This window comes from Cervus canadensis, chromosome 11 (genome assembly GCF_019320065.1).
Source record: "Cervus canadensis isolate Bull #8, Minnesota chromosome 11, ASM1932006v1, whole genome shotgun sequence".
NCBI lineage: Eukaryota > Metazoa > Chordata > Mammalia > Artiodactyla > Cervidae > Cervus > Cervus canadensis.
Window position 1 is genome coordinate 58285096 of NC_057396.1, and position 26684 is coordinate 58311779.

The 26684-nt window shown below is 36.3% G+C and overlaps 1 protein-coding gene across 2 annotated transcripts in view; it reads left to right on the forward strand.

The window, feature by feature from the left end:
• Positions 1–26684, forward strand: part of QSER1 (glutamine and serine rich 1) — an 80820-nt gene that overhangs the window by 35126 nt on the left and 19010 nt on the right. For both annotated transcript variants that reach the window (XM_043480977.1, XM_043480978.1), the window contains exons 2-7: positions 1115–1227; positions 1624–1785; positions 4709–8404; positions 23759–24087; positions 24900–25016; positions 25599–25732. In XM_043480977.1, coding sequence (XP_043336912.1) covers positions 1115–1227; positions 1624–1785; positions 4709–8404; positions 23759–24087; positions 24900–25016; positions 25599–25732 — 4551 coding nt within the window. The remainder of the gene's footprint in view (positions 1–1114; positions 1228–1623; positions 1786–4708; positions 8405–23758; positions 24088–24899; positions 25017–25598; positions 25733–26684) is intronic.

Here is a 26684-nt window from a genome sequence, read left to right on the forward strand (position 1 = left end):
ACAAATACATTACAAGTGCATTCAATTGACTTGGATTTCTCAAAATAAAAAAATCCATGTCATGAAGTCAAAGCAAAAGGGATCTGGAATTAGGGGCAAAGTGGAGACACTGTTCTAAATGTAGAGACGTAAGCAAATATAATCTTGAATTTTGATTGCATCCTTCAAAGAGCTTTAAAATTGTGAACACTGACAACTGAGGGAAATTGGAATATGACCTCTGTATTAATCACATGCAATAATGACAGCATTAAATTTCTTCGTCTGGTAATGATATTTGGTTATATAGCTGAATGTCCTGTTCCTAGGAGATACCACTGAATTATTTAAGGATGCAATTTCATGACATCTGCAAGTTATTTTCAGGTAGATTAAGAGAAAAGCGTGTGTCTGTGTATAAACATAAAACAAGTGTAACAAAATGTTAGCAGTCTTTGAATCTTAAGTGACAGGTATGTAGATTATTCCTTGTTCTATTTCAGTTTTTCTGTGGGTTTAAAATATTCAAAATAAAAAAAAATAATAAAAAAAATATTGAAAATAAAAATCAAGGGGAGAAAAATATCTTGTTCTGAATTACTCTGAAAATGTATAAGCTTGAAATTTTCTAGAAGAGTTACTGGGAAATAATGTTAATTATCAATTCATTTGAACTATCTGATATTCCAGAGAATGTTAGAGGGACTTTAGAGATTATCTTTTCTAGGTCCCTTATTCACACAGGTGAAGAAAAGAGTCTGACAGTAATAGAGTCACTCACTGAAATCACATGGTAAGCCAGTAGTAGCTCCTGGACAGTGAATTCAGCTGTCCTGTTTTCCAGGATATTTGTTGCTTTTCCTGCTGTGCTATGTTATCTCTTCCACTGAAAGGACTTTGTTGGAGGTAAAGTTAAATCAAGAAAAATACAGTGTATCATTTTTTCTTCCTAGTATGTCTTCAATATTTCCCCTGCATTTTGACAGTATTATGAGACCATGTTTGATCTCTTGATCTATAGGTCAGGAATTTAGTGAAAGAGGTATGCTTCTTTTGATAATTGCCTTCCTAGAATTCTTTTGATCATCTGGTTTGAGCTGTGTGTTTTTTGTCATTTATTTTTGTTATCCTCTAGTTTAAGCTATGAAGAAGGACATCCCTCAAACTCTGAAACAGACCTCCTTCAGAGACAGACTTTTGCAGCCTCTCATCAGCTTCCTGGATATGCTGCCACACCTCAGCCAACTGGTAAAAATTCTCCTGTGAAATATACCCTGAATCTGGGTGCATTTAGTGAATAAGAAGGAAAATCAACTTCCACACATTGGGTTATGAAAGTGTACAGGACAGAACGGTTACATGGGAAACATTAGAATGAAAATGAGATTAAAAGCTTTGTCTTTTACTAATGGGAAATAGTTATATAGTTAATTAGTAGGGAAATCTTTTTTCCTGCATCTCTATAGATTTTAAATTATAACTATGCTTAAGCAAATACTTGTTTGCTATTCAAAATGAAACAGTTTGGGGTTATGGCACTTTGGGCCTCAAATTTCAGTGATTCCTTTTAAAAATAGCATCAGGAATATCCTTTCATGTTCATGTATATTTTTACTTTGGGATACATTTTATCTTCAAATGCAGGTCTTTCTGGAGTTTTTGATACTAGTGTGAAGAGTGCCAGCACTAACACTAAAGAACCTTCGGTGATGAATTTTCTCTCTGCTGTTGAGTCCCGACCTGCTCAGGCTGCTTGTCCAGGAACTACTCTTTTACCACAATTCAGGGCCCCATCCTGGCAGACAGGTGACTCTTTGTTTTCAGAACTTTTAAGTCCTATAGAAACACTGCTGAAAATTCACTTTTTATAGTCTTGTCATCATGGTAGTGTGGCTGAGAGTGATGTTAATTATTGATTTTCCAGTGAACTTTAAAACCTGGAATTTTTCACTATTTTAAGGTGGACAGAATTCAAGAAATTGTTACTAGCAGAAATTCAGTTTTAGCACTCTGATGAAAACTAACAAGTTGAAGAAGGTAGGTAATTGTTAAAAGGTAAATCCTAGATATAAAGTTTTTACCTGGCAATTTAAGTAGTCCCTTATTTACTTGAGAGAAGAAAAGATTAAATTTCTTTTCCTTTTGTCCCTCATTTTACTTTTACATAGGTATAATTGACATGTAAAATTGTAAGATATTTAGAGTGTACGTTGTAGTAATTTGGTACATGTTTACATTGTGAAAGAATTCCTCCATCTGGTTAATTAACACACCTATCACTTTACATGTTTATCTTTTGTGGGGAAGTTGGTGAAAGATTAAGTTTTATTTTAGTGCCTTCAGACTGGATAGGTGGTATAGTAAAAAAACAATCTTAGAACTGATTTTGTCATTAGAGTTAGGAAAGTTATCCTTAAGTGAACAGAATAAGTCATTGTTTAATAAAAGCTAGTACAAATTGATGTTATTCTATTATGTACTTTTCTATTTTATTTTTCTTATTTCATTTTTCTGTTAACCCTTGAAATTGTTTGTGTATATTTTTATTTTTTGCAGGATGACAGGTTTTTTTTTTTTATTAAGGTTTCATCTTAAAGACTATACTTTTAAGTAATAGCTATCGGAAATATTTTATCATTTTGATGTAGATTCCATTAATACCGCTGTCTTTTCAGTATGTCTGAGAAACTTCTGCTTCCAAAGAAACAGTGTGTTAGTGTGGCATAACACAAAATTTTTTAAAAAATCAAAACATACAGTAGCTTTATTTATTGCTTCCTGGAATAATTTTACATTACATGTATTTAGTTAATTCTAAGCATTATTTATTGTTTCAAGAGTAACTAGATGTTTTCTGTCCTTGTAGTCATAATACTGTTTTGATTGCAGCCCGTCTTCTGGGATCTTAGCTCCTCGACCAGTTAAACCTGGGCCCCAGCAATGAAAGATTGAGTCCTAACTGTTGGACCACCAGGGAATTCCCACTTTTTGGACATTTAATGGAAAGAAGTGAAAGAAGAATATTTTTGAAAAGGGCCAGAGAACCTTTTCCCCTCTATTTTTTCAAAATGGAAAAAAAAATTTTTTAATGGAAGCTCACTAAAAAATATGTAAATAGGCTTAGAGATTGAACTTATGGTTACCAGGGGAAAAGCATGGGAGGGGGAGGGATAAATTGGGAATTTGGGATTGACATGTACACACTGCTATATTTACAATAGATAACCAGGAGGGACCTACTGTATAGTGCAGGGAATGCTGCTCAATATCCTGAAATAACCTAAATGGGAGAAGAATTTGAAAAAGAATAGATATATGTGTAACTGAATCACTTTGCTATACTCCTGAAACTTAACACTGTTAATCAGTTTTGCTCCAACATAAAAATTTAAGAAATGGAAACAATTAGGGCTTCCCTGGTGGCTTGGTGGTAAAGAATATGCTTGCCAGTGCAGGAGACATGGGTTTAATCCCTGATCTGGGAAGATCCCACATGCCGCAGAGCAAATAAGCCTGAGAGCCACGACTGTTGAGCCTATGCTTTAGAGCCTGGGAACCACGGCCGCTGAAGCCCATGTGCCCTAGAGCCTGTGCTCCGCAACAAGAGAAGCCACCGCAATGAGAAGCCCACGCATGGCAACTTGAGAGTAGCCCTTGCTCCCCGCAACTAGAGAAAAGCCCACACTGCAACGAAGACCCAGCACAGTTAAAAATTAATTAATTAATTAGGGAAAAAAAAAAATTAAAAGGTATATAAAATGAAAAGTGATAGTTCCTAACTACAGTCCTGCTTTTTAGAGAAGGGTTAATAGTGTTTACTCTTTTTTGATATCTTTGTGCATCAAAACTTTTTTTGTATTTTCACCTAAGCAGTGTTACAGCAGCAGTATTACTAGGATATGCCATAATTATTTCACCAGTCACCTGTTGACAGACATTTAGGTTGTTTCTACCTGTTATTCACAATAACTGTACTGAATACGTTGTTTGAATCTTTGTGTCCACTTATTTCCATAGGGTAAATTTCCATAGATCTAAATTTCTATAGGAACTTTTGGATCATAAGGGTATACATGGTTTTACTTTTGCTGTAAGTGGCTAGACTGCTATCCTGAAATGTTAACAATCTCTTCTTGACAGTACTTCATTAATTTCTGATCAGCTTTTTGTGATAAGCATGCATCTATTGTTATTGGAAGCTGTTCATAAGAAATCAAAACTTGAAATGCAAGGATTTTTAAAAAATACATGTATTTTGATAAAAGAAACTTTGCGGTGTTAGTTAACCTCACTATTATTTTTAGATTTATTTATTACGTTAAGTGTAGGGAATTTGGTTTCAGTTTTAATGTTACGAACATTTTAGTTTGTTCATTGGTATTTTGCATGGGAATTTCAGGGTTAAGTAATCACTAGTGATGATATATATTTTTACTATTTTTGTAAGTTTCAAATGACTTACCTGACTATATGTATAATCTCATGTTTATGTAACAATAATAGAAATGAATTGCTGATACCTTTGTAGTTTTGTTTTTGCCTTATAAAAACTAGCTATTTTGAAATGTATTTTTTAGAATTTCTATGCAGAACTAATTTGTTAGACTTTTTAGTTTTAAAGAGATTTTGATGGATTAAAGGTTATGTAAGTTTTATAAGTCTGTATTATGAGAACAGATAGAAGTGTTTGTGCTATAACTGCATAAGTGTATTTGTTTTCTTTTCACAGGTATGCATTCCTCAGCACCAACTGAGCTGTTTGTTACTGGACCTTTGCCAACCACTGGAACACTTCCATCCCCTGCCCTCCCTGCTTATCAGCATCCTGCCACCTTCAGCAATAGAAACTTTGCTACCACCTCACCTTTGGTGCTTCAGGATTCAACTTTTAACACTACATCAAATGGAATTTTAAGTCCTCATGATCCTTTGCTTCAAATCAAGACTTCCCAGGGAACTGTTCCAACTGCTTTGACATTTGAGCGCCTGGGCAGTTCTGCGATAAGTAACAGCATACCACCTCAGTCTTCAACGTACCGCTCAGCTCAAGAGTCTGCACCCCATCTTTTACAACCTCAGTTTAGTTTGTTGCCTTCAGCACTTGGAGGAGCCCAGCAAACTCCTCAAGCCTACGGTTCAACTCTCTTTACTAGTTCTACTGCTTCCATTGAAAGAGCTCTTCTCCGAGAATGTAGTGTTATTAAACACCATCAGCGGCCTTCAGGTACCCAGTCTATTCAGGCACAACTGACTGGTTCACAGCATTCCTTACACAGTTATCTTTCAAATGCAAGTGGGGTTAATTTTCAGGAAACAAGCAGGCAGTCATCTTTATCCTGTAGCCCGATTGGAGAGTCTACTCAGGTGAGCAGTGGAGGATTGCAACAGAATCCCTCCCAGGTCTCAGCGGAACTTGCTCAGTCCTATTCATCTGCAATTCCATCGTCAGGGTATCCTCCTCCTGCAAAAGTAAAAAGCTGTTCTACAAAACAACCACTAGCATCAGCCAAGTCCCCCAAACCTCCAAGTATAATTCCTCCTGTGCAAACACTAAGCTATTCCAAACCTTTACATAACCAGAGTTCTGTAATATCAGGCCAAGCACAGATTTATTCTACAGCGCAGCTACCAAGCCTTTTATCAGTTAGTCAGTCTCAAAATTATGGTGTAGTACAGCCACATAATGTGCCATCTATTGTTCATTCACAGGTTTATAGGTCCAGCAAAGTTGAGAAGTTGCCACCTTTGTATAAAACATTGACTTTTTCTGGCTCGTCTCAGACTATAACTTCTGAAAATTCAACACTTAATTATTCTTCTAATCAGCAAGAAGTGTTATCTTCAGTTACAAATGAGAATTACCCTGCTCAAGCAAGAGATGCCTCTTCAGATAGCCAGTCTCAGAGTTACTCATCTGGTCACTCTCAGGGTTTATCACCAGTTAGCCAGACACAGGTTAGTTTTTCATCTCAGTCACAAGTTTTGTCAGTTGTTAGTCCTTCAGAAAGCTATGCTTCAGGTCAGTCCCTAACATTAACAGCCCCTTCTCTTTCTTATTCTTCTGCTTCTCGGGCTCAGAATATGCCAGATGCTAGTCCAACTCAGAATTTTATTTCTATGCATTCTTCCCAAAATGCTCAGACCCAAGGGTCATCATCTCCCCAGTCTCAAAAGTTTTTGCCTGCTGTCCAGTCGTCATCTTTTGCAACCTCTACTCATTGTCAGACCTTACAGAATAACCTACCTTCCCCTGATCCAAAGTCTTATGCTGAAAGAAAACTTGACGCAAATGTTTATACATCTTCAAAACAAGAGGATGATTTTCCAATGCAAGAGTTACAGGTATTACAGCCACAAGTATCTCTTGAGTCATCAACCCAAAGGCTGTCTGATGGGGAAATGAACGTTCCAGAGTCAGCTTATAAGGTGTCAAAGGCAGATGACAGATATTCTCAGAGCATAATCAGAAGTAATTCCTGTCTTGAAGATCAGGTGGTTGGTATTGCTCTACAAGGGTCTAAAAAAGAAGAAAATATTGTTGGATCAATGACACAACTTAACCAACAAATTGGCCAAGTCAATAATTCTGCAACCCTTGATATTAAGAAGACAACTAATTTAATGCAAACTCCACAAATACAGTTGAATACTAAAGACCTAAACCAGCAGCATTCTCTTATACAGAAGGTACATGAAGCCAAGGTCCAGGAGCAGCATGATCAAATAATTAATGCCTCATCTCAGATTCAGATTCCGAACAATGCTTTAGGGCATGGCCATCAGGTATCTCTTCCTAATACACAGGTTCTTTTAGATTCTGCCTGTGATCTACAAATTCTTCAGCAGTCAATATTGCAGGCAAGTCTAGGACAAGTAAAGACATCTTTACAAGTACAGCGTGTTCAAAGTCCTCAACAAATAGTACATCCTTTCCTTCAAATGGATGGTCATATTATTCGGAGCAATGGCGAACATTCTCAGCAGCAACTCCATCCTCAAAATTCTGAAATTATGAAAATGGACCTTTCTGATTCTTCAAAACCATTACAGCAACATCTGACAACAAAGGGCCATTTTAGTGAAACAACTCAACATGATTCAAAGAATCATTTTGTTTCCCTTGGATCAATATGTTTCCCAGAGGCAATGCTCCTCAGTGATGAGAGAAATATTTTATCAAATGTAGATGATATCTTAGCAGCTACAGCAGCAGCTTGTGGGGTCACACCTTCTGATTTCTCCAAGTCAACTTCAAATGAAACCATTCCTGCTGTTGAAGATGGTGATTCTAAATCTCATTTTCAGCAGTCATTAGATGTTGGACATGTGACATCAGATTTTAACTCCATAGCAGCTACAGTAGGAAAGCCACCAAATATAAATGATATTTCCTTAAATGGAAATCAAATTACTGTAAACCTTTCACCAGTACCTACTCTTCAGTCAAAGATGACTCTTGATCAACCGCATGTTGAAGTACCTGGTCAAAATAAAGCTTCTAAAGTAACTTCATCAGTGGTCGGACCAGGTCATGAAGTCCAGGAGCAAAGTTCTGGTCCATTCAAGAAGCAGTCTGCAACCAGTCATGAACCTGAAGAAGACAGCGAAGTTGCTGTTGATAGTACATTAAATAATAACAGAAATCAAGAATTCGTTTCTAGTAGTAGAAGCATAAGTGGAGAGAGTGCTACATCGGAGAGCGAATTCGCTTTAGGCGGTGATGACAGTGGTGTGTCGATGAACTCCTCTAGGAATACACTTGCAGTGTTGGCCATGGCCCAGCCTGGGGAGCCAATCAGTGTCAAGATGGAAGAGGAAAACCAAGATTTAATGCATTTTAACCTCCAGAAGAAGAAGACTAAAGGAAAAGGGCACACAAAAGAGGAAGACAACAATCATCAGAAACAGCTGAAAAGACCTGCCCAAGGCAAACGCCAGAATCCAAGGGGAACAGATATATATTTGCCGTATACTCCCCCTTCCTCGGAAAGCTGCCATGATGGTTATCAGCATCAAGAAAAAATGAGACAGAAGATCAAAGAAGTAGAGGAGAAACAGCCAGAAGTCAAAACTGGATTTATTGCCTCTTTCTTAGATTTTCTGAAATCTGGGCCCAAACAGCAGTTTTCCACTCTTGCTGTGAGAATGCCTAACAGGACTAGGCGACCAGGAACACAGACCGTTCGTACATTTTGTCCACCACCACTTCCAAAGACTGCAGCTGCAACACCCACACCGTTAGTGTCTGAGGTTGGGGCTAACAGTCCATCAGAAAAACTTGATAACGAACTTAAAAACTTGGAACATTTATCTTCACTTTCTTCTGATGAAGATGATCCTGGAGTATGCAGTCATGATATTTACAAAAGCAGCTCTACTACCTTGAATACTTTAGACGCTACTTCTGATAAAAAGAAGAAAACAGGTAAAGTTTTAAATTTGAAGTTCATAATTATGGCTTTCTATTTTTTTTTTTTTTTTCTGGCTCTGGAACAAGTTTTATGCTTTCTTACCTTGAAGCAAGTCTGCAATTTCTCAAGACAGAATGCTTAGGCAGATATCTTAGACTTATTTTTTTTAATGTTCCTTGCCTCTAGGAAGGTTCTGAGTTTTAGACTGGGTAGTTCTGGGTTTTATTCAGCTTTTTATCACATGCAACATAGTTTACATAGTGCACTATCCAGATTTTTCTAATCTGAGACACCTTGAAGTGACTCATGGATATGGGACATCATATTGAGGGCCATGTTGTTATGTATAAACTGGCATATATATATATATATACATATATGTATATGTATATATACATATATATGCAAAATTTGTATGCTAATTTTACCTAAAAAAATAACATTTTGGGTTATTTTGTGTGCAGCATGCAGATTAATATAATTAATTCAAAACTTTAAAAAGTTTGCACTGGTTTCATACTGTATGCCCAAAGCCTTAGGTGTATGTTTCACTTTTCTCTGTAGTTAAGGGAACATTTTAAGGAACTGTTTTGAGAAGCATTGTCTTATGTAAACAGTTGTCAAGCAGTATAAAAGTTACTGTTTTAAAGAACATGCTAAGGAAAAAGTAACAGTCAAATAAGTAACAGTTTCTGTGCCAGGAACTGTTAGCAATATTGTGAGTTGCACTTTGTTATCTCCAATATACAGATGATATAACAGACTAAATGAATTGTCCAGGCCCATACAATTAGTAAATGACAAGAGTTGGAATCTATATTCAGGTTTAAATCATACTCAGGTTTATCTGGTTCTAACACCTGTATTCCTGCCTACCGCTTTTGTATGAATAGAGTGGTACTTATGGGTTAAACTTTGTTTTGTGATGTACTTTTCAGCTTCTCTCCAGATTTGACTACCTTTTTAACTAATAAAGTGATGTGAAACAGCCGGTATCCCAAATAATCTATTAGTGTAAATGTCTGCTAATACATTTGTCATCAAAAGTTTTAAGTCTGCTAAAACATTTCTGAAGAATTCTCATTTTGTTATACTGGGAAGTTAGCAACTGGAAAATTATTGCTAGAGTCAGAACATAACAGATGTAGCTAATCACAGTAAGGTTTTACATTCTTCTCCCTCAATTTAGAATACTTTGCAATTACTGTTATATTCCCTCTTATATTCTTAGGGCAAATCTTTTATAATCTCTTATAAAACATGAATCTAGAACTAGTTTTTTCTAGATGACTCTTATTATCTCATTTTTAGTTAAAACCACCACCATCAACCTGATCCTTATTAATAGATCTCTGAAGTTCTCCCTTTGTGCATTGCCTCCTCTTCCGTGAGGACTCAGCATCTCTTGCTTGGGACTATTGCAACAGATTTCTCATTAGAATCCTTCCCACCAGTCTCTGCACCAGTCCGTCTTCCACATTGTGATCACATTTATCTTTATAAAAAAGAAGAGTAGTGTAGCGTGTTAGTTGCTCAGTTCAGTTCAGTTCAGTTGCTCAGTCGTGTCCGACTCTTTGGGACCCCATGAATCGCAGCACGCCAGGCATCCCTGTCCATCATCAACTCCCGGAATTTACTCAAACTCATGTCCATCGAGTCGGTGATGCCATCCAGCCATCTCATCCTCTGTTGTCCCCTTCTCCTCCTGCCCCCAATCCCTCCCAGCTTCAGGGTCTTTTCCAATGAGTCAACTCTTCGCATTAGTCGGCCAAAGTATTGGAGTTTCAGCTTCAGCATCAGTCCTTCCAATGAACACCCAGGACTGATCTCCTTCAGGATGGACTGGTTGGATCTCCTTGCAGTCCAAGGGACTCTCAAGAGTCTTCTCCAACACCAGTTCAAAAGCATCAATTCTTCTGCACTCAGCTTTCTTCACAGTCCGGCTCCCACATCCATACATGACCACTGGAAAAACCATTGCCTTGACTAGACGGACCTTTGTTGGCAAAGTAATGTCTCTGCTTTTTAATATGCTATCTAGGTTGGTCTATAACTTTCCTTCCAAGGAGTAAGCTCAGTCATGTCCAATTCTTTGCGACCCTGTGGACTGTAGCCTGCCAGGCTCCTCTGCCCATGGAATTCTTAAATCAATTATTAATTCTCTGCTTTTGAAATACTTCTTGGTGCTCCATGGAAAAAAATTAAAATAATGTGTAAAAATTCTCCCTTTCCACGTTTCACTCTTTGCTCACTCTTGCCACTTCCCCTCTTCTGTGACAGCTGTTTGTCGTCATTCCTTGGACCTGTGAGCGCCTTTCACAATCATGCTGCTTTTGAACAGGTTTTTCTCTCCCTGGGTCCTCCTCAGTTTTTTAGTCCAGTAGATATTTTTAGTTCTCCTTGAAGACCCTCTTCAAAATCACTTTGTGAAAGTTAACTCCTGGCAGAATTAGTGCTCATATCCTCTAAATTCTCACAGGTCTTAAATCTTTCTAAAGGGCAAAAGTTTTAAATTTCTACAAGATCTGACTTATCCATTTTTCCTTTTATGATTTGTGCTTTTTGTATCTTAAGAAATCTTTGCCTAACCCATAGTCACAGAAATTTTCTCTTGTTTTCTTCTAGAAATTTTAAAGTTTTGCATTTAAGTCTAGGATCCCTTTTAATTTGGGGGGTGGTGGTATAAGATGTGAGGTATGGGTTGAAGTTTTGCACATGGACGTCCAGCTTTTCCAACACATTTGTTGAAAAGACAATCCTTTCTCCGTTGATTGCTTTTCACGTCTTTGTCAAAAATCAGCTGACCATATTTGTCTTGTTTTTTTAATTATGTAGGTTTTGGGTCGCTCAGTCATGTCCAACTCTTTGTGACCCCATGGATTATACAGTCCGTGGAATTCTCCAGGTTAGAATACCTGAGTGTGTAGCCTTTCCCTTCTCCAGGGGATCTTCCCAACCCAGGGATTAAACCCAGGTCTCCTGCATTGCAGGCGGATTCTTTACCAGCTGAGCCACAAGGGAAGCCCAGCTGACCATATTTGTATGAATCTATTTCTGGACTCTCAGTTCTGTCACACTGATCTACATGTTTATACTTTGACCAATGTGACACTGTCTTAATTGCCTTACCACTGTGTGCTTAATCTTTCAGTCGTGTCCAACTCTTTGCGATCCCATGAACTGTAGCCTACCAGGGTCCTCTGTCCATGGGGATCCTCCAGGCAAGAATACTGGAGTGGGTTGCCATTTCCTTCTACAGAGGATCATCCCATTGCAGGGATTGAACCCGCGTTGCAGGTGGATTCTTTACCATCTGAGTTACCGGGAAACCCTTAATCAATTGCCTCATAATTAGTTTTATAATTAATTGATTACTGCCTTAATTAATTGCCATAGCTTTACACTAAATCTTGAAATAAGGCACTGTGAGTCTTCCAAATTTGTTCTTTTCAAAATTGTTTTGCCTATTCTAGTTCCTTTCTTTTTCTGTACCAAAAAACCCCCCAAAACCCTACTGGGATTTTGATTACCCAGAATCTAGTTGCAGTTTGAGGAAACTAAACTGTTAACAACATGCTGAGCCTTAATTCATGAACACATTTGATTTCTCTTACCAGTCTTGCATAGTTTGGGGCATACAGATCCTGCACATGCTTTGTTAGCTTTATTCCCAAGTTTTTGGGGGTGCTGTTTATTGTAAATAGTACTTTCTAAAATTTTCAAATTCCAATTATTCCTTAGTAGATTAAAAAAATACGGTTAAACTTTATATGTTGATCTTAAATTTGCAAAACTGATTTAAAAACTTTTTTAAATGGGAATTCCCTGGCAGTCCAGATGGTTGGATGGCATCACCAACTCACTGGGTTTGGGTGGACCCTGGGAGTTGGTGATGGACAGGGAGGCCTGGCGTGCTACAGTTCATGGGGTCGCAAAGAGTCAGACACGACTGAGCGACTGAACTGAACTGAACCAGTAGTTAGGACTCCAGCTTCCCCTGCAGGGAGGCAGGGAGCACAGGTTCACCCTCTGGTCGAGCAGCCAAGATCCTGCAGTGCAGCCAAAAAAACAAACAATAGATTCTTAAAAAATTAGATTCCATAGGATTGTCTATGTAGAAAATGATGGCAGAAAAAGCATTTAGTTTCATTGATTTTTCTCCTTTGTTGACAGTTTTATTGATTTCTACTATTTTCATTAATTCCCTTTTCAGTTTGATTTTGGTTTATTATGCTCTATTTTTGTCTATTTTCATATGGTGGAAGCCTAAATTGTTGGTTTGAGACTTCTTTTCTTTTTTAAAAAAGATTTTTTTGATGAGGATCATTTTTAAAGTCTTTAGAATTTGTTACAATATTGCTTCTGTTTTATGTTCTGGGTTTTTGGCCCTGAGGCATGTGGGATCTCAGCTCCCCAGCTAGGGATCAAACCCACACCCGCTGTATTCGAAGGTGAAGTCTTAACCACTGGACCGCCAGGGATGTCCCCTCTATTCTTTTCTGCTCTAAGCACTTATGTTACGAACTTCTCTCTAAGCCCTGCTTAGCTATATCCAACAAATTTTATTTTTATTATTTGTTTTTTTTCTTTGATTTCAAAAGTTTTTCAAATTTCTTTTGGTGCTTTCTTTTTGGTCCATGAGTTATTTAGAATCATATTTCAAATTTTTCAGATATTTGGGGATTTTCCCGACATCTGTCCTTTATTGATTTCTGCTTTGTATAATTTCAGTTCTTTTAAATCTATTAAGGTTAGCTTTATTGCCCAAAATTTGGCTGATCTTGATTAATGTCCCAGTGTACTTTAAAAGAAAGTTGGATTTTGCTGTTTTGTGGATTGTTGTATAAATTTCAGTTAAAGCAAGTTGGTTGTTAGTGTTGTTCAGATTTTCTGTCTCATTACTGATTGTCTGTTTACTTGTTCTGTCAATTACTGAGAGAGGATTTCCTGTGTTTCCAAATATATTTGTGGATTTGTCTGTTTTGTTTTTCATTTCTGTCAGTTACTACTTTGTGTATTTTGAGCTCTGTTTTTAGATGTGTACACATTTAGGATCGTTAAGCCTTAGTGAATTGACCCTTTTATCAGTATATAATATCCTTCTTTATCCTTGGTGAAAGTGAAAGTGAAGTTGCTCAGTCATGTCTGACTCTTTGCCACCCCGTGGACTGTAGCCTACCAGGCTCCATGGGATTCTCCAAGGCAAGAATACTGGAGTGGGTTGCCATTTCCTTCTCCAGGGGATCTTCCCAACTCAGGGATCGAACTCAGGTCTCCCGCATTGCAGGTAGACGCTTTAATCTCTGAGCTACCAGGGAAGCCCCATTATCCTTGGTAGTAATCCTTATTCTGAAGTCTGCTTTGTTATATAGCCACTCTAGGTTTCTTTTGATGGGCTGCATATATATCTTTTTCCATCCTTTGACCTATCTGTGGCATTATGTTTAATGTATTTTGTAGACAGTACATAGTTCAATTTTGTCATTTTTTAAAACTCTAATCTCATAATCTCTCTTTCAATTAGTTTGTTTAGACCATTTACATTTAATATAATTATTGATATAGTTCAATCTTTCATTCTTTGTTTCCTGTTTTCCCTCTTTGTTATTGTTCCTGTCTCTTTCCTATCTTTAAAAAAATTGTTTGAACTTTTTACTATTTTATTTTAAAATTTATCTCTGGTTTTTTTTTTTTTTGGCTGTATCTCTTCATATTATGTTTTTAGTGGTTGACTTAGTGATTACAATCCATTTAGTTAATATTTTTACTACATAAAATAAAATGCCAAAACCTAAAAACCATAGAGATCTCTTTACCCTTGCTCTTATGTTATATATATGTGTCCTGTTGAAAGCCCCGATAGAGAAATAATTTTTGCTTACAACCATCATACATATTCTAAATAATTTAATAGGAGCAAAATAGTCTGTTATATTTACCCAAATATTTATAATTGCTCTTGTACTTCCTTTATTCCTCATATTCCATGTTTCCCTCTGGTATCATTTCCTTTCAGCCCAAAGAAGTATTCCATTTTTAAAACTTTTTCTTTGGCTTTCAGTCATGTAATTATTTCTCTGGATAAGGTTCATCCTGTTTGGAGTTTACTGAGCTTTTTGAATCTGTAAAATGTGTATCTTCCCAAATTTGAGAAGTTTGCAGGCATTCTTTTTTGTGCACCAAACTCTTTCTTTCCTTATTGGACTCCAGTGACATGAAAGTAAAATATTTTTACATTATTCATCAGGTTCCTAAGTTTCTGTTTATTTTTTTCAATCTTTTCTTCCTCTCTGTTCTTCAGATTGTATCATTTCTATTGGTCTATCTTCAAGTTCTTTGACTTTTTCACCTGCTCAATTCACTACTGAGTCTATCCAGGGAGTATTTTTTATTTTAGATATTTTCAAATACTCTTTTCAACTCTAAAATTTGTATTTGGTTCTTTTTTCCAGTACCAGTTTCTCTGCCTAGAACTTACATGTTTCCATTCATTTCCAAAGTATGTTTATCTTAGCTCAGGGAGCATGGTTATGATAGCTGTCTTCGAGTCTTTGATATTTCAACATCTGTCACCTTAGAGTGGCATCTGCTCATTATCTTTTCCCTTTGAAAATTGGTCACATTTTTCTGGTTCTTTATATATTGAGCAATCTTGAATTGTATCCTGCACATTTTGAATACAATACGTAAGACTCTGGGTTTCGTTAAAATCCCCTGGAGAATATTGGTTTGCTTTGCTTCAGCAAGCAGTCAGACCTTAAGTTCTAGCTCACCTTTGAGTGGTGGTCTGATGTTAGTTCAGTTTTCAAAGCCTTTGCTCTGCTTCTTTGGATCTGACTCAGCGGTTAGTCTGAAACTTGGATGCGCGGTAGACTTTGTTATAGTTTAGGTCTCAAAGACTTTGCTGTACTAGTTTGGGTCTCTTCTGCATATGTGCAGTTTAAGCATGAAACTAGGACTTGTGTGGGTTTATGCACAGAATTAGAGGATACCACTCTTCAATTCTCTCTTCTTTGGCAACTTCCCTACATGCCCAACTCCCAGGGTTTCCTTTCCTGGTCATTTGGACTAGAAAGCTGGAATTTTCCTTGGACTTTTAAAAAACTGCCCGTGCTTTGATATGATTCTGTGTAACTGGGACTGCCCCTGGGGCAGTGCAATGAGAGAGGAGGAAAGAAAAAGAACAGGTGATTTTCCTACACATTGTCCCTCAGCTTTATTGAGATATAATTGACATACAACATTTTCTGCTCTTCATGCCATAGGAGCTCATGGCCCACCCAGGTTCCTCTGGTTCTCCAAAAAGACAGGCGTTTGTCCCAGTTTACGATGCTGGGTTTACTGCTTCTGTGTTGCAGCTCTGTGACTTCGGTTGCCTTTGTGGCAGGGCTGGGAGAGAGAAAGAGAAGACAAAAGAAATGGCATAGCCAAAAAATACCCCAAGAAATGGCATAGCCTCCGCATACCTCTCACCTTGCATGGGTCTCCTTTCCCCGCTCCTCTGTCCAAAAAGACAGATTTTCTTGGGGGTTTTGTTATCTGTGTCCTATGCAGTTCTGCATCGGGGCCACCCTCTAGACCTGCCAGGTGATGAGAGGAAAGAAAATAAGGAAACATCTTTCTCTATATAAAGATTGTTATTTCGTTTGGCATTCCCTTCCCAATCTGCCTGTAGTTAGCTAACTTTTCATAGTTTTCTGGTAGTTCCATTTTATGTTTTGTCCAGCGGTTTTAGTTGTAATAAGTAGATCTAATGAACTTATTTGATCTTAGTTGGCACCAGAAGCCTTTCATGAATTTTTTTTTTTTTTGCCTTTCATGAATTTTAAAAAATGTATTGTCTTACAAATCACAGTCATTATTTCTGATCCTCAAACTATTCTATAATGGGCCAATAGAAGCCCCTTCAGTGTTTTGATTTTGATTGTGATTGCATTGAATTCATAATTAATTTTAAGGGAGAATTGTTATCTTTACTATATTGTCTTCTCATCCACTTATAGAATGTAATATTGTTCTACTTATTCAGATCTTATGTCTTTTAATATCTTACTATTTTTCCACATAAATAATCTTTATTATGGTCTTAATAGTATTTTTTTAGTATTTTAAATACAGTTTTCATGATACTGTTCTCTCATTAGTTACATGTATGGCATTGGTTGGTTTTCATGTCTTCAGTGCATTTGGTATTTTTGTTTAAATTTACTTTATTTATTTTATTTGTGGTTTCACTGCATCTTCGTTGCTGCGTGTGGCTTTCTCTAGTTGGAGCGAGCTGGGGCTGCTCTTAGGTGCGGTACGTGGTCTTAGCGTGGTGGCTTCTCTCACTGCAGAGCATGGGCTCTAGGCACATGGGCTTCGGTAGTTGTGGCTCGCGGGCTCTAGAGCAAGGGCTCAGTCATTGTGGCGCAGGGGCTTAGTTGCCCCATGGCATGTGGATCTTCCTGGACCAGGGATTCTTATCCTGGGAAGCCTTGGCATTTTTGTTGAATTTTTATTTTAACGGTTTTTCTACCTGATTCTCTTGCATTTTAAAATAGATAATTGTATCTTCTAAAAATAACGGTAGTTTATCTTTCTCTTTCTGTGGGGGTAATTTATCTTATTGGCTCAGGCCTCTGTTGTTTAATGATGGCAAGCATCCCAGCCTTCTCCTTGATATTTAGTAAAATACATACTGTTGGAAATATATTTGTCAGTTTCTAATGTACTGTACTCTTTAAGAAAATGTCCTTCTCTTTTAAAGTCCTTAAAGTTTTTTTTTTTCCATTAACAATAAGCATTAAATTTTGTCAGATGCTTTTTTGAGTTGCTTCTGAAAAATCTGCTTTCTTTATTCCCACATTAATCTGTTACTTGATTTCCTAATGCTGAACCTCCTTTTTAAAATTTCTACCATTAACTCTGCTTGGTCATGATGAATCACTTTAGTCCTTTGTAGGATTTAAGTTGCTAGTATTTTGTTTGGGATCTTTACACCTAGATTCATAAATGGGATTAGTGTATAGTGTTTTTGTTCACTTTTGTTTTCAGGAATTTGATAACCTTATAAATAGAATTAGGAAAGCTTTTATATTTGTTTAAATTTGAAAAAGTTGGCTATATGTAACTGGGATTTGGTAGAACTTTCTAAGAATACATCTGAAACTTTCCAGTTTTTTCCTGATAGTTTGATCTATCTGGGTCAGTTGATTTATTTATTTTCTAGTAAAATGATTTCTTTGATTTAGGTTTTAAAATTCGTTGTTATAAAATTGTACATAGTGTTTCCTCAAAAGTTTTCAGTCTTCTCTGTTCTGCAGTTTATGTTCCCTTTCTTTCTTTTTTTTTTTGTTCTCTTTCTTGTTTTGATTATTATTTGAATCTTTTTCCTTATCAATCTGTGGAACATTTGCCTGTTTAATGGTTCTTTTTAAAGAACCAGTGTACTTTTTGTTTTTTTGCTCCTATTACTTTTTACTCACTTTTTCTTAATTTCTGCTTTTATCAGTTCTTTTCCCTCATATTCCCTGGGTTGAATAATCTTTCACTGGCCAGTTTATTTTTTTGTTTCTTTCTAATGAATGGGATTAAAGTTGTAAGTTTCCCCCCACCCCCACACTGCGGCTTTATTCCTCTGGCTTCAATTTATGTTTCTCGCTCTCCTTTCTAAATGGTTTGTCGTTTTAGTTTTGATTTCCTTTTTAACCCAATAATTATTAAGAATAGTGTATTTTTGCCTGTTTCCTAGTAGGTTTTTGGAGTTTTTTTTGTTTTTATTCCGTTATTACTATTAATAATTTATAGCCCTGCTGGTAGTCCTTTATTATTAATTTATGGCCCTGTTGTATTGTGGTCAAAGGAATATGGCTTAAGTAATGCCTACATTTTGAAATTTATGGAAATTTTGTTAGTAGCTTGGTAACTCTCAATTTTTATAAATGTCCCATGAATATCAAGTGTTAATAGATTTTATTGGTAATATTGTTCCAACCCTTTATATCTTTATTTTTTGTTTAATATAATAAATGACATTAGGTTATTTAAGAAAAATGTATGTATATGTTGCAGGTATAATAAATGATAGGTCTGGAATTTGCCTTGAACTATCCCAGCAAATATAAAAGGGGTGACAGAAAAATAAAAGAAGTATATCAAAATGTTTATGATTGTTACAGTTGGGTTATGGTATATGAGGGTTTGTATTCTCTAATTTTATGTATATTTGAAATTTTTAATAAAATTTTTAAAAAATCCTCCCTATACTTATTTGTTTTTAGATTGCTTGATCTGTTGATTCGTGAAAAAGGTGTGTTAAAATATCCAACTATGTTTTAATTGCTTTTCTAATTCTGTTCCCTTGATGTTTTAAACCCATGTAATTGGGTACATAAAATTTTACTACAGTTATATTTCCTTTTATCATAATAAAATCTTTTTCACATTTTATATTTCTGTTTTTAATATTGCTATAATAATCTTATTGTTAGAATTTTTAGTATATTTTCTATATCTCTGTTCTTTCAGAACATTTTTTCTTGTGAGATATAACTTACATGTGTGTGAGTGTGCATGCTTAGTCACTCAGTCATGTCCGATTCTGCAACCCCATGGACTATAGTCCTCCAGGTTCCTCTGTCCGTGGGATTTTCCAAGCAAGAATACTGGAGTGGGTTTCCATTTCCTTCTCCATTTCCTTCTTCCTTCTGGACCCAGGGACTGAACTCGGGTCTCCTGCATTGCAGGCAGATTCTTTACCACCTGAGCTGCCAGGGAAGTCCCTCATAACTTCTGTATGAAAATATAATACACATAAGGAAAACACACATGAAGTTTTCATACATATGAAAATGTGGATATTAATTAAGACATATTCCCTGACCACAGTGCAGTAATTTCGTAAAAGAAAAGCAGAAAGAAAAAAAGGACAAAAAGATAAAAAAGTAAGTTTTTCTTTCTAAAACTCCTAAATAACTTTTGATAACTTCTGAATAACTCATGGCTTTAAAAGGAAATTAAAACTGAAATGACAAACCACTTAGAACAGTGGAGCATTATATTTTGAAACCAATGGAATGTGCCAAAAGTGAGTGGGGCAAAGAAGAAATAATTACTGTGTTAAATGCTACTCATTGGAAAGCAAGAAAGTTCAAAAATAGAGTATTAAAGTAGATCATAATCTATAGAACTAAACACTGTCTGACTTGGATGGCAATCACATTCGTGCTTTTCTTTTATAATTTTACCACCTGTATATGTATTTTCTTTGGCTCATTTTAAAACTTCTCATAAAGGACATTATACAGTATTGTTAAGTTTTTCCTTTCACTAATTTGGAAGCTATTCTTTTTATAAAATATTTTCCTAACTTTTTCATTACGGAAATTTCAAGCACAAAGTTATAAAGCTTGATATAATTAAACCAGTTCATGCATCATTCAGTTTCAATAATCATCAACACCAGGTCAGTCTTCATTCTTACCCCTCACCCCCTGATGACTGTGATGAAATATTTCTGTTCTTTTCCTGATTATAATAGGGATTACACTATGTATCTTCACCTCTTCGAAATCTGTTAGTATCTTATTTTTCTCTTGAACAACATAAAGACTCTGAGCATTAAAACTCCATTTTATGCTCTCCTAACTTTATTGGTAGATACCATGTATTTTAATTTTTTTTTTTTCCATTTTGGCCATGCCACACAGCTTGTAAGATCTTGTTTCCTTGACTAGGTATTGAATTCAAGCCCCTAACAGTAGAAGAGAGAAGTCCTAACTACTGGGACTGTCAGGGAATTCCCCTGTGTATTTTAATTCTATCCTGTTTTCTAATTAATACTCAATAAGAAATAGTTTTTTAAATAGTCAATGATTATCTAGGTTTATTTATACATTTACCTTGGTAGCTCAGCTGGTAAAGAATTTGCCTGCAATGCAGGAGACCCCAGTTTGATTCCTGGGTCAGGAAGATCCCCTGGAGAAGGAATGGGTTACTCACTCCAGTATTCTTGAACTTCCCTCGTGGCTCAGACAGTAAAGAATCTGCCTGCAGTGCAGGAGACCTGGGTTCAGTCCCTGGGTTGGGAAGATCTCCTGGAGGAAAGTTATTCTGCCTGGAGAGTCCCCATGGACAGAGGAGTCTGGCGGGCTACAGCCCATGGGGTCACACAGAGGGCGACATGACCGAGCGCACACACATTTACCATGTTGCCCTCCGTTCTTTCCTGCACCTCATGTCTTCTCCTTGGGATGACTGCTTATGACTAAAGCATGTCCATTACAGTTCCCTTTTCTGAGAGTCTGCTGGTGGCAGTATCTGTTTTTGTTTCTAGATAGCTATGTGATTTGTTTTGCCATGTAACTTAGAAACAGTGTATTTTTAAAATTCTGTGACATTCGTGTAGTAAAATCCCCTTTATTCCTTCATTTATCCATTATTTATAAGAACAGTGTTTCCCAGTTTTTGTATCAATTAAAATGAAGGATAAAAATAAAATTGGTTATAAAACCCATGTCAATATGTAATATTCACCCATGAATTCATAAATGAATAATTTTTAAATGCCACATCCACTCAAAAGATGCATTCTTTTTACATTTACATTTGTTTTATATTACACTGGAAAAACATTACTTTGGATCTACTGTACAAGTATTATATAATGTTAGAACAGTTTAATATAGAGAACCTTCTGGTCACAAGACATAAAAATTTTTTTTTCCATTTATGGACAGTTTTGATGGGCTTCCTTCAGTGTGACTATGTGTTGAAATAATACTTTGGATATATTGGATTACATTTTTGAGGAAGAAAGCATGATGCATAGTTACAGTAACATAAAAATATATTAGAACAGGGGACTTCCCCAGTGGTCCAGTGGTGAAGAGAAGCCACCTTGCAACGCAGGGGACAGGGGTTCGATCCCTGGTTGGGGAACCAAGATCCTGTGTGCCTTGGGCAACCTAAGTCTGCTTGCCACATAGAGTCCTGTGTGCCATGCTTAACATTGTGAGAAGTGACCAAACTGTTTTCTGAGGTGGTTGTATCATTTTACATTCTCTCCATCAAAGTACAAGGGTTCTAGTTTCTCTTCATGTCTGCTAGTATGTTTTTTTTCTGTATTTTTAGAGCCATCCTAGTAGGTTAGACTGCAATTATCTACTGAAGTTGCGTTGATCTAATGCAACTGGCTTATAGTGTTGGGTGGCCTTTCATGTGCTTATTGACAATTTTTATATCTTTTGGACAAACAGGTCTCACTCACGTTTTAAATTGGGTTATTTGTCTTTCTTTTTGAGATTTAAGAGTTCTTTATTCTGGATACAAACATCTGGCAGATGTATAATTTGTAAACAGTGTTTCCCACTCTGTAGGTTATCCAGTTTTGTGATGGCATCAGCTGTAGTACAAGTTTTCCATTTTGGTCGAGTCCAACTTACTCTTTTGTTACTTGTAAGGTCATGAAGCTAAGAGTTTTATAATTTTAGCTTTCACATTTATGACTATAATCTGCTTTCAGTGAATTTTTATATATGGTATGAGGTAGACATCCAGTTTTATTCTTTATTCTTATCTAGTTGTCCCAGTACCATTTGTCAAAAAGCCTTTTCATGCTTCCCCCATGGAATGGTTTTGGCACCCTTGTTCACAGTCATTTTACTGTAAATATAGAGTTTACTTCTGGACTTTAGTCTTTTGGTCTGTGTATCTGTCCTTTGCTAGTATCACACTGCCTTAATTACTAAAGGAGTAATTAAGTTTTGAAATTCAGTTACTGTGGTATGATTTGGAATTTCTGAAATGTGAGTCTTCCAAATTTATTCTTCATTTGCAGGATTATTTTGACTGTTCTGACTCTCTTGCTTTTCCATATGAATTTTAGGACTAGTTTGTTAGTTTCTAAAAAAAAAAAATTAAAATCAGCCAGGATTTTTATAGAGATTCTTGTGCTGATTTATTTTTTTTTTTATTTTGCTTATGCTGCACAGTATGGGGGATCTTAGTTCCCTGACCAGGGATCAAACCTGCATCCCTTGCAGTAGAAGCCTGTTATCTTAACACTGGGCTACCAGGGAAGTCTCTGATTAGCTGTTAAACCAAGCATGCATTCCTATGATAAAACTCACTTGGTCATGATATATACTGCAGTGGGTTACCATTTCCTTCTCCAGGGATCTTGCTGATGCAGGGATTGAACCCGTGTCTCCTACATTTTCTGCTTCGCAGGGGGATTCTTTACCACTGATCACCTGGGAAGCCCATATACTTCTTTTGTATGTTGAAATATTTGTTCACATTTAGCCAGAGATTTTTGTGTTTGTATTCATAAGGGATAGTGGTCTGTAGTGTTTTCATGATGTTTTTGTCTAGTTTAAGTATTGGAATAATACTGTCCTTGAATGAGTTGGGAAGTATTTCCTCTTATCTCTTTGAGTTTATGATGGATTGGTATTAATTCTTAACTGTTGATAGAACCCACCTTATTTTGACCTGTGCTTAGCTTTGTGGGATGTTTTTAATCTCTTTTATTGTTTTGTTGTTGGTCTGTTCAGATGTCCTCTTTCTTCTTGAGTTCTTTTGGTAGTTTGTGTCTTTCTAGGAATTTGTCCCATTCACCTAAGTTATTTGTTGGTATACAGTTTTTCATATTACTTTATGATCCTTCTTATTTAGCTTCCAGTGCTGTTTCAAAGTATTTGAGGGGTGTTGTTTTGTTTCCCACATTCAACTGGCTTTTCTTCTTCTAGGCCTTCACAGCTTTGGTTGGCTGACCCTTGTCTTACATCACTTTTTTGTCTCTGTTCTTTTAAAAATATTTTTGTGCTACTTAAATGGAACTAGGGATAAGTTTAGGTTGATGGAGGTTCTCTTTCTAATTGTCATCCAGATGTGTTAAGAAGTTAATAAATGCCCTTTTTTTTCATTTCGATTTTTTTAATTGGTGGATAATTGGTTTACAGTGTTGTATTGGTTTCTGCATACAGCATGTTGAATCAGTCACATTTATATATGTGTGTGTATATATATATTCATATATCCTCTTCCTCTTGAGCCTTCCTCCCATCCTCCCACATCCCGCCTCTCGGTTGTGACCCGGCGCCAGGTTGGGCTCCCTGTGTTACACGGCGGCTTCCCACTAGTTACCTGTTTCACACGTGGTGGTGTGTGTGTCAGTGCTGCTTTCTCAATTCATCCCACCCTCTCCTTCCCCCGCTGTGTCCACAAGTCCATTCTCTGCGTCTAACAAGCATTCTTTAATTTCATTGTTTGAAGCAATTTGATGGCAAAAATAATCAAGTCTCTTTGTAAACTGTGCAGATTTTACTCAAAGCAAATAAATGTTTAATATTTTTGTATTACTAATTTGCATTTGCTTGATCTAGTTTCAGAAGCCACACAGGTGGCAACTACTAGCACAACTGCCAATGCTACCTGTCCTGCTACTACTTCCTCCACCACGGTGGGTGCGGTTAAGCAAGAGACTCTCTACTCCACTCCGTCTGCAGTAAACACCCCAGAAAAGATAAACTCTTCAGAACCCCCAAAGTCCACCGAACTCGACGGTCTTCCCTCAGACCAGTTTGCAAAAGGACAGGACACTGTTGCCATAGAAGGTTTTACAGATGAGGAGGACGCGGAAAGTGGAGGAGAAGGCCAGTACAGAGAGCGTGATGAATTTGTGGTAAAGATAGAAGACATAGAGACTTTTAAGGTAATGTGAATGTTCCCAGGTATAAAGGTCATAGTTTAGGGGGTGTGTCTTCATGATGACTTAATACCTTGCTCTAGTTTAAGTTGTGAAAAATTATGAAGTTTGGAGAAAATGGTTATTTATGTAATTTAAACATTTAAAGAAAATAATAGGAATAGAATGTAAAAGTAACATTAGACTTTTTTTGTAATTTCAAATTGTAGAATATTACAATTTCGTGTAAGAAATTTTAGCAGTATTAAGAACACTTATTTTGGGGGTTTTGTTTGCTTGCCTTTTTTTTTAATTAATTCATTTTTTTAATTGAAGAATAATTGCTTTATAGAATAGTGTTGGTTTCTGCCAAACATCAACATGAATAAGCCATGTTTGCTTGCTTTGACTTCATTTTTTAATTGCAGTGAAGAGAAATGACATTAAAAAATACAATGAAGAACATAACATTTAAATTATCCATATTCCTTCTGTTCACAATTATATGTTGTTAGTATTTTAGCATATTTGTTTCTGGTGGTTTTGAATATGTATGTACTATATGTAATAAAATTGTAGAAACAATGTATCATTTTGGAAAACTTTCAAATAGCTATAGAAAAGGGTAGTGGGCTACTTTGTATATTTGTACTCCCTTTTTCTGGAAGAATTTAAGCAGAGACTGAATAGCTGACTTATAAGAATTACCGCGAAAGTTCAGCTAGATAAAAGATAAAAGATTGAACTAGGGAGTTCTTTAAGATTCCTTTCAGCTCTCAGAGTCTATAAATCTAGAATACATTGCTAGTTTTTATGAATTTCGTTAATTCTTCTTACAGGAGGCTTTAAAAACAGGAAAAGAACCCCCAGCTATTTGGAAAGTACAAAAAGCTTTATTACAGAAGTTTGTTCCTGAAATTCGAGATGGGCAAAGAGAATTTGCTGCTACAAATAGTGTAAGTAAAATGCTTGTTTACATTAAGCTTCCTACTTTTTGACAGTGATCTTGGGTAAAATATAGAATGATATAAATTTAGATGTATTGTTTAATGTATTTATATTGAGCATCTCTGATATATTAATAAGTAGCATAAAATTTGAACTAGAGTATATGATGCTCTGATTTTAAAATAAAATTAATGTCTAAATACCAACTACTTAAATGGCTTTTTTTTTTTTTAATAATGGAAAGGAATTAACATTAGTGTGTGAAGAATTCTGATGGACCTAGAGACACTTATATTGATTATTCTGCCAATCAAATATCCTGATTTACCAAGAAGACTTACAGAATTATTTCTTTTTACTTAAGTAGTTGTTTAATAGCATTGAGCAAGTAAGCATCTGATGATTACCCAAAGAAGACTGCATCTATATATAGGCTTGCAGAGTGAGGCTGGGATCATTTTTATTGAGAGTGCAATTAGCCTGGCCTGAGCTGCATTTTGAAGGATGACTTTATGACAGTCTCATGACAACAAGGGAATATTTTATGTATGGAATGTACAATAAGTAACTCAAAGTGCTTCTTTCTTTAGTACCTTGGATATTTTGGAGATGCAAAGAGTAAATACAAAAGGATATATGTGAAGTTCATTGAAAACACTAACAAAAAGGAGTATGTCAGAGTGTGTTCCAAAAAGCCAAGAAATAAGCCTTCACAGACTATCAGGTATTTATTATTGTATGTAATATGTTTGTAATAATTATTGGAAAGCTTATTATTGGTGATATCTTATGCAAAGAATTACATCAATTAAAAAGAGACTGATTATTTTTTTAATTATATACAAGTCTGAAAATCATTGCTTAGTGTCATAAGTGATTCCTTTTGAAGTAATGACACAGGAATTATAAAGTCTGTGGCTATCATTGTGGGGTGGATGTGTTCTTCTTTCCTGAGTCCTTTTGGTGTCACCCAAGTATAGTGGAGAATGCTCGGATTTACAGTCTAAAGATTTGAATCCATCTGTTTATGACCTAGATTAATATAAACATTTCTAGGGACTTCTCTGGTGATCTAGAGGTTAAGACTCCATGTTTCCACTGCAGGGATTGCAGGTTTGATCCCTGGTCAGGTGACTAAGATCCTGCACATGGTACAGTCCCCCCGCTCCAAAAAAACAAACTGAAAAAAAGATAACCTTGCTTAGCTCCCTTTTTTTAATCTAAAAGTAAAATGAAAATAATAACGGAATGTCAAATTTTAAATGAAAAAAATTTGAGAAAAAAACTGTTTAAGGCCTGTACATTACAACTGCATTAGAATTGTCATCATATGTTAATGTGACTCTGGGTTGTCTTGAGCATGAATTTGGAAAACCATGAATTTGGAAGTGATGACCCAGCCACATTCTCTTTAATCTGTATGGGAAAGGGGGTGTGAGCCTACATACTCTCAATTTAGTGCTCAGAAGATCTAGTTAATGAAGATTCCAGCTTATTGGACACAGCCACCTTACCTGTATGATGGAATTTCATCCTCTCCTTCAAACCTCCAAAACTAGGGCACGGCAAATCTTACTTGGGGGACTCTAGCATAGGTGTAGTTGAGAGCCCACATCAGAACCTGGCACCACGAGAGCCTGTGAGAGTTCGGATGTTCCAAGCTAGAACATCGATGG